The sequence below is a fragment of the Poecilia formosa genome, unplaced genomic scaffold, assembly GCF_000485575.1.
Source record: "Poecilia formosa unplaced genomic scaffold, Poecilia_formosa-5.1.2 Scaffold65, whole genome shotgun sequence".
Taxonomy (NCBI): Eukaryota; Metazoa; Chordata; class Actinopteri; order Cyprinodontiformes; family Poeciliidae; genus Poecilia; species Poecilia formosa.
The window spans coordinates 301,942-313,519 of NW_006800004.1; the positions used below are offsets into that span (position 1 = coordinate 301,942).

The 11,578-nt window shown below is 39.7% G+C and overlaps 1 protein-coding gene and 1 long non-coding RNA gene across 5 annotated transcripts in view; one reads left to right on the forward strand and one right to left on the reverse strand.

Annotated features, from left to right (window-relative positions):
* nlgn1 (neuroligin 1) overlaps positions 1-11,578 on the forward strand; it is a 375,009-nt gene that overhangs the window by 47,098 nt on the left and 316,333 nt on the right. For 2 of the 4 annotated variants that reach the window (XM_016672746.1, XM_016672748.1), the window contains exons 2-3: positions 7,221-8,180; positions 8,906-8,965. In XM_016672746.1, coding sequence (XP_016528232.1) covers positions 7,646-8,180; positions 8,906-8,965 — 595 coding nt within the window. In that variant the 5' untranslated portion in view covers positions 7,221-7,645. The remainder of the gene's footprint in view (positions 1-7,220; positions 8,181-8,905; positions 8,966-11,578) is intronic. The other 2 variants (XM_016672747.1, XM_016672749.1) reach the window with 1 other exon arrangement.
* LOC107836522 (uncharacterized) overlaps positions 1-11,578 on the reverse strand; it is a 17,207-nt gene that overhangs the window by 1,840 nt on the left and 3,789 nt on the right. The window contains exon 2 of the long non-coding RNA XR_001662438.1: positions 4,231-4,238. This is a non-coding gene — a long non-coding RNA (uncharacterized LOC107836522). The remainder of the gene's footprint in view (positions 1-4,230; positions 4,239-11,578) is intronic.

Consider the following 11,578-nt stretch of genomic DNA (forward strand, 5'->3'; position numbering starts at 1 on the left):
TTTATTTTTTTTTTTTATTTTTTTTTTTTTAATTTTTTTTTTTTTTTGTCCACCTTTTTTAACATTATATGCATTTATAAAGATGTTCACTGACACATAAGGAGATGGGTGGGGAATTAAGGAATTATGGCAAAGAGTAGTGAGTGCAGAGAGTTTTTAGTAATATATGTCTAGGTCAGTGGAGAAGAGATTTATAGGTGGTTTTATTTATCAAAGTTATAAGGGCTGCGTTTTGTTCTGTGATACTGAGTCAGGAATCTGGCTGCATCTTAACACAGCCTTTTCCCCATAACCAACCACTGGCTCATGAGCAACTAAAATTAATGTTTTGTCTTAGTCAAATTACAATTAGAAACTAAACATTTAGTTAACCAAACTGTGAATACTTGCTTGTTATCATTCTTATATCAAAACAGCATATTTCCGTGATGTGTTATTTCTAATGAAGCACAATGTGAAGTAAGAAAGGATTAGAACCATCCACCCATCAATGGTCTTCTACTTCTAATGGGTCCCCTCTGATATTCAAATGATCATTTATTTCCTATGCAGTCCCATTCACTTGTCTGGGATTTGTCCCATTAAGCTTGATTTCTCAGGATGAATTTCCGCAGGGCCAATCAGTGAACAGAATGAGAAGTAGTGAACGATGATGTTGAATTTCTGTGCTAATTTAAAATTGTATTCTGACTACCGTTGTAGTTTGGCAATGGCAAATCCAAACACTTGAACTTCAACAGAGTCCATGCCTCAGAAGTCAACTGTTTCTCAATAGCCAAGAGTCTGGAGTCTCTGAGCAAAGCAGAGCGTAGAAGAGCTGATTTTTACCGGGCTATTCCCAGTTGGATAAGCCCACAAAACCTCCAAACCAAAGTGCCAGGGAAGCATCCTGATCAGATTCCCAAATCTTCTCAACGAACTTCTTCCGATTCACAGAACCAAGGGCTCTACGCCAAACTTCCCTTGGACTGTATAACTTTGTACCTTGTGTTTAAGGTCTATCTAGCCCAGGGGTGAGCAATCCTGGTCCTGGAGGGCCAGTGTCCTGCACCTCTTAGATGTCTCCCTGGTCCAACACACTTGAATCCAACAGCTGATTCGCCTCCTAAGTGCAGTCAGGTTTTCCAGAGTCCTGCTAATGACCTCATTATTTGACTCAGGTGTGTTGAAGTAGAGACACATCTAAAAGTTGCAGGAGACCGGCCCTCGAGGCCTGGAGTTGCCCACCCCTGGTCTAGCCACTAAATGGAGGAAGCATATTCCTATCCAGGATCTCATACTTTCACTCCCCTTTTTACTACTTTGAGTTGTTGAAGGAGTACTATTGTCCCTATGGTTCTCGATGTTTGTTGATTTCTGGTACACTCTCTCATAGTAAATTGACCTTGTAGGAGGAGTTAGAAGATGAGCCATTTATTGACTTTGATGATAGGGAACCACTTTAGCAGGTCCAGTAACGGGGCATTCTTCTGGAGCCAGACCTGAGAAGAGCTCACCCAAGGAAGCATCAGGATACAACCTCCATGTGAGCCTGCTGCAAGGAAAACTGAGACTGTAGCAAGATGCAGGTGGCAGGCGAGTGCGTCGTTCTGGACCTACTGAGTGTTGGCATCATAAGATCATTTGCATCATGTAGTGTCATGCATTCATGCTCTTTGTGGCATTGTCATACTAGACTAGTTGGATATAATTTAACATAATCTCCTGTTGTGAAGCCTTAATGAGGATATTGTCAGGACTGTGGGTTTTGGGGATTTTGTTTTTTGGGTGTTTCCGTTTCATTTTAGTTTTTCCTTTCAGGGTTATTCTAGTTTCATTATTTAGGGTAACTTATTTTGGTTAGATTTGTATTGTTCTTATACTTCTTATTCCAGTTCCTCATCGTGTTTTTAGTTATTTTTATTTCTTAGTTATTTCAGTGTCCGAGGTTCAGTTGTTTCTATTGGTCTGAGTCTATGTCTCTCTTTCTCTAGTGATTCTAGTTAGATTATTTCTTTTGTTTAGTCCTTCTAGTTATTCCTTGTTTCAGCCTCTCTCATAGTGTTTCTAGTTTTCTTATCATGTTACTTTAGGTCTAGTTCTTTTTTAATGACTGAATCTATGTCCATCTTTCTTTTTATTTTTGGTGTTGTTAGCTCTAGTGGCCTTTATTTTGAAAGTAGTCCGACAGGAAAGAGGGCATTTAGAGAGAGAAAAGGGCGGAATCGAACCAGTGACTACCGCCATGAGGACTAAGGCCTTCATACATGGTTTATGCTTTGCCTCTGAGCCACCACAGCACCCCATATGTCCATCTTTCTTTAAAGGTAAAGGTAAAGGTAATTTATTTATACAATACATTTTCAGCAACAAGGCAATAGAAAGTGCTTTACAGGAATTAAAAGGAAATACAAACAAAACAACAAACCAAAAGAAAGAGCAAAAATAAGAAAAAGCTAATAATGTTGATCCAAAGTAAATAAATACATATCCTATACAGGGTTGTTAGATAAGTATAAGTAAGTATCCTCTGGTCTAATTCCTTTTCTGGTTTGGTAGAATAGGAGTCTAAAAAGTAGTTGCTAAGGCAGTTTTTCTGGATTCCAAGTTATAATCCCTGTTCTGGGTTGCTAAATAAGTGTGAGTAAGTATCCTCTGGACTACTGGGTTGCTAGATATGTATAAGTAAGTAATCTCTGGACTTTCTAAGTATGTTCTAAATTTGTAAAAGTAATGAGTACTCCACAATTTCTAAGTAATAATAAAAACAAAGTGTTCCTGTTCTGAAAGATATTTTCTGGATTTTTTTCTGGATTCTAAGTTTGTTCTGGATTGCAATAGTAGGAGTCCCTCTGCATAATAATCTAAAAATTAATCTAAGAAGTATAATATTGATCTAAATAGTGAGTACTCTACAGTTTCTAAAAAAATAAGCTAAAGAGTGACTAATCTAATTCCTTTTCTGGGTTAAAAGTGAGTACTCCACAGTTTTCTAAATAATAAATTAAAAAGAGGAAAGGACACATTAGGGCACATGGCAACATTTAGACAAAACAAAGGACAAAACAAAGTCATGAGTGAAGACGGTGACATCACAGGGCCATGAAACCACATTGCTCAGCCTCCTGGGAGAAGTCCGATAAGATGTTGTCATCAGGGCATGTCCTTGGGAGTGCTCAGCTCCACAGCTGACAGGAGGGGGTGAGGTGGGAAGGAGCTTTATGTTTACATATCTTCAAGGAGATTGAAAATATCCAGCACTTTCAAGGCAACACGGGAAAAGCCAATTCAGATACAGAATGTCTTAGATCGGGTAAATTATAAATTTCAATCTTCCCTAAAGTCTCTCCGATACATCTCAGTTCCCAGTAATCCAAATTAGTGGATTCATTCCACTAATTTGTGGGCATTCCACTGAACCAAAACTAGCAACTTCTCAGGTCCATTTCTTCTCAGCAAAACTCACATCCAACTTGCGTCTCTGTCCACACCAACAGTCTGAGTGTTCCCTAGTTGGGCCAAGTCCGTCACAAATTTGTAGATAAGCCAGGTTTCTGCAAATTCCAAACAGCAAAAATCCTATTATCATTAATAAATCCAGGGTGTATCCTACCGGGTGTGTCCCCCGCAGGACAAGGGGGCTCTCCTGTGCCCAGACTTCTCGTAGAGAAAATTTTATCAGTTGCATTGAGAGACTGGTTAACTAGATCCATAATTTGTAGATTTGGAGGATGTGCAAAGAAAGGCTCCAAAAATATAGAAAAAGACAGGGCAAAAACAGAGCAAGCAGGGCAGACAAGGGCAGGAAGGGAGCAGAGGAAAAAAGTGTCCGCCTTCATCGAGAGCAAGAGAGGAAACACAAGTGATTCTAGTTAGGTTATTTCTTTGGTTAGTCCTTCTAGTTGCTCTAACTATGTGCTCTTTCATTGTTTCCCCTCATCTTTATCTTTTTCTACTTTACCATGTTTTCTTTTAGCTTAGTGTTAGAATTATTTTCAGTTCCCTTATGCTACTTCCCTCACTCTTTTGTGTTCCCCTCTATATCTATGTAGTTTCTCTGTGCCACTTTTGCCCTGCCCCTCAGCCTGGCTCCTTGATCACCACTCTCACCTGCAATCAATTAGCTCATCAACCCTGGTTTTATCTAGCTTTCTACCTCCCAGCATTTAAGCTTCTCATTCTCTGCCATTACTTGTCAGATCCTCACCTCAGTCCTTTGTGTGTCCCTGTTTCTACCCCATGTCTCCTGACTGGAGGTTCTTTTGGTTTAATTTTTGTTGAATCCTTGGGTACCTAGGATCTTCTCTTTTTTGTGTTCAGCGTTTTTTTATTAAATCATCTAACTCAGTTGCTGCCTCCGCCTCTATGCATTTGGTTCCACATTTCAACAACCAACATCATGCAAAGTCAGAACAGGAGCAGCTTGGATGCATTTTTAAACACAAACTAAAAAGATCATATATGGTGTTTTATTCACTAAGGAGAGATGTTGATTTCAAGCAAGTTTAAGAAGTGCTTTATATTGTTTTAGTTTATAGTATTCATGATCATTTGAAGGAAGTGAAAAGATAAACTGTCCCAAATGGGGCCATGCCAGATGAAATGCTGGATGCTTAGGAATTTCAAAAGTGCATAGAATATGTACATAATTCATGATCTTTGGTGTGCATCAGTTATTTATGTGGGAAAGGATGCTCAGAACACAAACACTGGTCTTCTTGTATCTCTGGAGGCACATGGTGGGTGTGCTCATTAACAAGATTCAGCTTTCTTCCAGTGGAGAAAAGTTTTCATGTTGTCATGATCAAAACACTTTTATCTACACAAACAGGGGTTGAACTTCCTTTTTATGCTGCATGTGGTAGTTTGATCTTCAATTTCTTATTCACTTCTGTCTCATTATTATCCCACTGCTGCTAACATTTAACCCATGAAGGAAATTGTTCCCTTTCCTTCTGCCATTCCCACCCAGCTCATCTGTTGGAATTTATTCTTTTGTAGGTGCAGCTTCTCTGGAAGCGGAAGTGATCTTTGTCCAGTTTTAAGGTTTTAATTCCTCTACAGCTGGTTTGGCTTCTAAACTGGGTGAAAATGAGAGCCAAAATGTTTTATCAGAAACACTGTGTTTAAGTGTTTCAGCCAGAAACACTTAAACGCATCAAACGTAATTTTACTCATGTTGTCTGAGTCATTATACTGATCTGTTTTTCAGGTTCTTCATGGACTGCTAAAAGAAAAAGAAAAATATTTCTCTTTTTTTTGTTTTTGTGCCCATCAATTCAGTTTTAGATATTTGTATTAATCACAGTTAATTCTATTGAAAACACAGCATCTTTGTAAGCATCTTTGTAAGTATCTTTACTGCTAGCCTGATACCTCCATGTCAGTTCCTCTCCAGAAAGTAATAACACACTGGAAGCAGATTGCAACAACCAGCCTTAACATCAGTTGTCTTCACATGTTTAATTTTGTGTTTGATCATCGCTAACAGCTTTCTAGTCGATGTGAGTAAAGACTCAATTTTTCCAGAATTGATCCTTGTTTCCCTAACATCTGTTATACTGTCTTCTGGGACCAACCCTGATTGATAGCAGTCCATCTTTTCTTATTAGGGCTTAGAGTCGAAAATGGTTTGTTGACTTTGTTCACTAACTTGCTTTCTGAGAACTGACCACAGGGATTCAGTGAGATTCTGGTCTGTAGGGTTTCATAGACATGGGTCCAAAATGTAGTTGTTTTGATCTCTGATCCATTTTATCATTTGTACCTTGTGACATGGTGTTCTGTCATGCTAGAAAACTATGCTATAACCACATCAAAAGTAGTGCATGGGGGCTACTTTTGAAGTATTTTTGATTTCACTTTGCATTCATGAAAATGTTCCTGGGAATAATTGAGAGTAAGACCACTCCTTTGGATAACATCAGGATTCTTATCTGTCCGTGATAGGGACCACTAATGAATGAGTTAGTTGCGTTAACACTACAGCACTTAATCATAAACATTAGCTCTGCTAATTCCAAAGCACTATGACAGCATGGTATTTAGTGGAAGCTAAGGCTAAAGCGCTAACTTAAATTCAAGTGATATCTTGAGAGACTATAACCCTCAAGCACCAATTCATTTTTATCATTATCATTTACATGCTCTATAATGATCTCTAAAAGTCTTGGAGAAGCACAAAACCAAGTAACATATGCACTGTTGCCAATTTAGTGACTTTTCAGTGATGGCCTAGCAACATTTCTTCAAAACAGCTACTAGCGACATTTTTCCATTCTATTAGACACTGGCAACAACACGTACAGCATCATAGGAAATGCAGTTGCAATGAGCAGCAGCTGCTCCCAATAACTACTTTCCTTGCTGAGGAGTTGGCAATAGTGCACTCTTTCACAGTACCTCTTTACAGGAATGAAATAAAACATTGACAGTAGAGAACAAGATAGGAATAGAATATTTACAGTGGAAAGGCCAACAAAAGTTATGGGTTTTATAATCAAGAGAAACCTATTGATGGAGGAGAGAAGTTAGCTGATCCATTTATTCCATAGCAAAAAATCAGGACTAGTTTTTGCCATAAAGGAACAATTTTAAAATTATACACCTCATTGAAGTTATTTTATCTGCGTTTCGTCAAAACATATTTGTGTCACTACTGAGGCTTTTGGCCACGCCCGCAGGAGGACCTAAGCTGTTTCCAGAACAGCTTAGGTCCTCTGTCTCACCTGTTGTCTGGATATTGGTGGATGAACCTTTGAGTCCTTGTTTCCTGGGATAATTCTCTCTAGACATCCTGCTGATACTGGATGAGATCTCAATCCATGTCTAAGCAGATTTTGTGGTGTAGAGAGGTGTGCATTCTGAAGTAACATCCCCCAGGTTTATAAGGACCAAGTGTTCCTAAGCGGAACAGTCATTAAAGCTGTCAATGGCTTAATGTTGTATTTGATTCATATAAAATTTAATTGCTGAACAAACTCTGCATAGAGATAGACCATTTCCACTGTGAAATTTAATCATGTGGCGATGTGCTATAAATAAAAAGCTCCTATTTATTTGATGGATGCCTGTGCATTTGTGTATAAGATAAAATTTAATGTTAATGGTTTATTATTTAATGTCCATTAAAAGGTATAAATAATAAGTGAAAATAAAGGGCACTGCACTGACAATGTGATTATCTTTCTTCATATGCTTGCTGACTGGTGCTTTTTTTCTCTCTCTCTTTTCCGTTGCAGATGACAGACCTCTCTACATAATCAACCCTTAAACCACGATCGCCACTGCACCGCTACTCCTGCGTCTACAACTCGAATGACAGACACTCTTCAGTGAATGGCGCCTCCACCCCCGAGAATTGATGTTTGAAAATGAGAGTGTTCATCTTTCCTTCAGAGGATGCTGACGGGACCTTTTTGTGGAGTGTTTTCCATCTAGTGAGGAATATTTCTCAGGTGTGCAGGAAGAAAATGAATGACTGCTATCGTTCCTCTGGATGGTTGGAGCTCACTGGGTTATAAAAAGGCTGTTATCAACTGCAACCGTCTTCTGCACAAGTCACCCTGGATTTTGTTTGTGTTTGCATCTGCATAGCATAAGTGGAAAAGCTTAACTGAACATATTTTCATTAAGGATAAAAAAACTAAGCTGAGAACTGGCAATCATGTCTCAGTGGAGGCACCACTCAGAAACTTGGAGTGCTTTCTTTCAGACTGCCAGGAACAGGGGCAGGAGGATGGGATGTGAACCAATTAGAAGTTCACTGGGCTTGGGCTTCTGGGTGTTTACACTAACATGGGTCGGAACGCTGCTTCTGCTGTGTCCGGTTGCCGTGTTGGCCGAGAAACTGGATGAGAATGACCCGGTGGTCACAACCGCCTACGGCAGACTGCGCGGCATCAAGAAGGAGCTCAACAATGAGATCCTGGGGCCCGTCATCCAGTTTCTGGGCGTCCCCTACGCCACCCCGCCCACTGGCGAGCGCCGTTTCCAGCCTCCGGAGCCGCCGGCATCATGGTCGGACATTCACAATGCCACGCACTTTGCCCCAGTGTGTCCTCAGAGCATTGTGGAGGGCCGCCTGCCAGACGTTATGTTGCCAGTTTGGTTCACCAACAGCATCGATGTGGTGTCCACTTACGTTCAGGACCAGAGCGAGGACTGTCTCTATCTCAACATCTACGTTCCCACTGAGGATGGTGAGTAGGCCTGCAGGCCCAGCAGTCAGGCCGGTTGTGGAAGGGCTGAGAGAAATAAAGCCACAACCGTCGCTTAGAGAGCATCTGTGTTGTTGGGAAGTGTTCGGTGTGAGAGTGCATCTCTGTCTGATAGTAGACAAAAAGCATGACCTTGTGCATGTTTAATGTGCATGCCGGTGTTTATAAAACTTGAGAATGTGGAAGTGATATGTATAAGAGAAAGCAGTGTGCACATGTGTTGATGGAACTTTAATGTCCATTCAGAGCTTCTCCCATCCTGTCCTGTCTGACCTTCTCTACGTCCTCCTCTGATTCCTCTGTCCCATTTCTTGATCCTCTTTCTCCTTATTGCCTTCACTACACCCCCCATGTCTGTACCTCATCATAACGTATTGTGCTCTGCCACAAAGGCCACAGTTCATTAAACAAGACAGTCGTTGTCATGATCATCACCGATTGATTTTGCTGACTGAATGACTGGCTGGCTGACTGATAGACTGAATGCTGCTCTGATTGAGCCGGCGTGATTCATTCTTTCTCTCCTTTCCTTTGTTTTTCCTCTCCTTCCTCTCTAAGTCTCTTTCAGTCAATCAGCTCTGTGTGTTTGCGTGTGTGTGTGTGTGTGTGTGTGTGTGTGGGTGTGTGTGTGTGCGCATGCTGGCTCCTGTGTGCTTTGTGCGTCCAGGAGCTCCATGTTATTCTTTAGTTTTCTATTCATTTTACAGTCAAAAGAATATCCAAGGAATGTGCCAGGAAACCGGGCAAGAAAATATGTAAACAAGGAGGTATGTATGATCTAAATGTAACCTTCACTATGCCACAGAGGGAAGAAGGAAAACTGTGGGACTACGACGAAGAATTGTGCGGTATGGCACACTGCACAGGGTGCAGCTATAAGCCTGAGGTCTACAAATTATTCAGGGCATGACTTGGGGCGACCAGAGCGGGTCTTTGCATAAGTTGGAAAGTCAAGAAGTCAGAGTCAGTATTCTGACTGAATATATATTAAGGCTTATCAGAAAATATTGTTAAAGATTCAAAGAAACTACTTTATTCTGATTCGTCACATCTGATGAGACGACAATGTCTGATGAGACATCTGGGAGATAAATCAGTTTTATCAATTAATCAAATTTTTGGGTTTTGAATATTTTAGTTTGGGAAAATTTGGATTTTGTCCAACAACTTGAGTTTCAAATTGAAACTCAAACTCTGCTTGAGTTTCAGAGTGATGCCAGCTCACCCAAGGCGGCCACTTTTTTAACAGATGTGTTTCACATGTTCATTTATTTGGACTTTAAATTCAGGTTTACTCTATGATGGAGTATTGAGGTAAAACAAGGACTTTTTTTATTTTAATTACAAGTATAAAGTTGAAAATAAAGTCAATATAATACAGGAATTGAGTCATTATATCACCAAAAAATGAAGTCAGAATATTCAGAGAATGAAATGGTAAAATTATGAGATGTCCAAAACACAAAAAAACTAAAAATTCACAAGAAATGTTGATCATCTGGAAGGTAACTTTGTTGTTGGTTTTACCTACTAGAAATATTTTATTTTCTAACACATCAGCATCTATTATTTATCAATAGCAGGAATATTGAACCAATTGCACAAAGAAATAACCACACAAAACGAGCTGCTCATGCCAGGTCTATCAAGGGCTTTTTTTTTCTCATTACAACTTTTATTGTAATTTAAAGACATTTATATGGTAAAATTGAACCTTGATTTTGCCAATATTATTATTATGTTATTAATACATTTTCACAATATAACAACTGGCCCAAAAGCAACTTTTTCAAAATATTTTTTGTCATTTGTAATTTCTCGTTTAGAAAAGAAAGAGAGGAACAAAAAAGAAAAATAGAAATAAAAATGGGAAATTGGGTCCTATAAGAAAAAAATATGAGATTTTATTTTGAAGCAGTGACGTCAGTAACGCCTTACAAAGTAACGTCGGACAACTTTTTTCAGTAACGAGTAATCTAACGCGTTGCTATTTCAAATCCAGTAGTCAGACTACATTTACTTAATGGAATCACTTTGCGTTACTGTGCGTTAATATTTTATTTTGTAATTTAATGTTATTTCCTCTATGCATCTTTTTTATGCGTAGATAATGTCGCCGTTTTTATGCGACATTATCAGCAGCGACAGAAATGTAAACAATGGAGGAGAGAGATGCGCATTTTGTTGCTGGAAAAACAGGAACTATTTTGAGTTTCTGTCGCAAAGTCCGATTATTATATATAATAATCGGACTTTGGGCGGTTTGGGCGGCACAATAAGCGGCTTTGGGCTTGTTTTGTTTCTAAAGTCGCCTGCAAATTTAATGAGTCGCGGGTTGCGCTTTTTGCGGCTCGTTTTTGAACGTGAAGTTACTCATTTGCGCTTGGAAATAAGCAGAGACAAATAATAAATCCCAGAGTTTGTCTGTCATCCAGGTCGTTTTAGTCAGACTCTCCCTGTCCATCTTTTCCCGGATGACTCGTCCCGCTGTGTCTTTGATAATGTCAAGTTAATATATTACCTCTAATTACGTCGAGCTTCGCGTTGCGCTCCAGAAAACTGCAAACATCGAGACTAACATGAACAGCGCAATAAAACTGCCCCGAATGAACGTGTCCATAAAGTTGTGCAACTATACACCATTATAATAATTAATATTAAGATAAGCGTCACAAATCTGTGCAGAAGGATATCTGAGTTGTGGAGCGGCAGCAGGAGCTCTGTGGGCTGCGCTCTGACAACAAATACAGGGCCGTAACGCAGAACCTGGAGGCTGGGGCAGGGGGATGGGGCCTTTAAAATCCTTCTTAGTTTTCCAGACAATAGTGGAACACACAAATTACTTTTTTTGTACTGTTGTAAGCATTAAACAATCTCCCCTTCAGTTCAACCTTATAAGTGGAAATACATTGTTGATGTTATTATAATAAAATAGCTTGCAATTAAGTATTGGCGAAGCTCAATATAATTTTCACAGGTGACGGAGCGTTGTTGTCAGCAGCTGCTGAAAGTAACTAAAAAAAGTTACTTTTAATGTAACTTAGTTACTTTGCATATCAAGTAGTCCGTAATCTAACTAAGTTACTTTTTCAAGGAGTAGTCAGTAATCTGATTACAGTTACATTTTCAAAGTAACTGTGCCATTGCTGTTTTGAAGCTATATCGCCCAGCCCTAATCAGACACTAAAGTCCTGAGTCATGTGTGGAAGTTGTCAACCTTTATGATGGAATGACTGCAAGGCTCAGGAACGGACGGGAGATCTGACTGGCTGCCAGATCTGAGGTCAGGAGGTGTGTGGTAACAGTGTGGCGGGATAGCAGCATATTACATGAAGGAGAGCTCAAACAACAGCACACACCCCCACGCCCGCACACACACA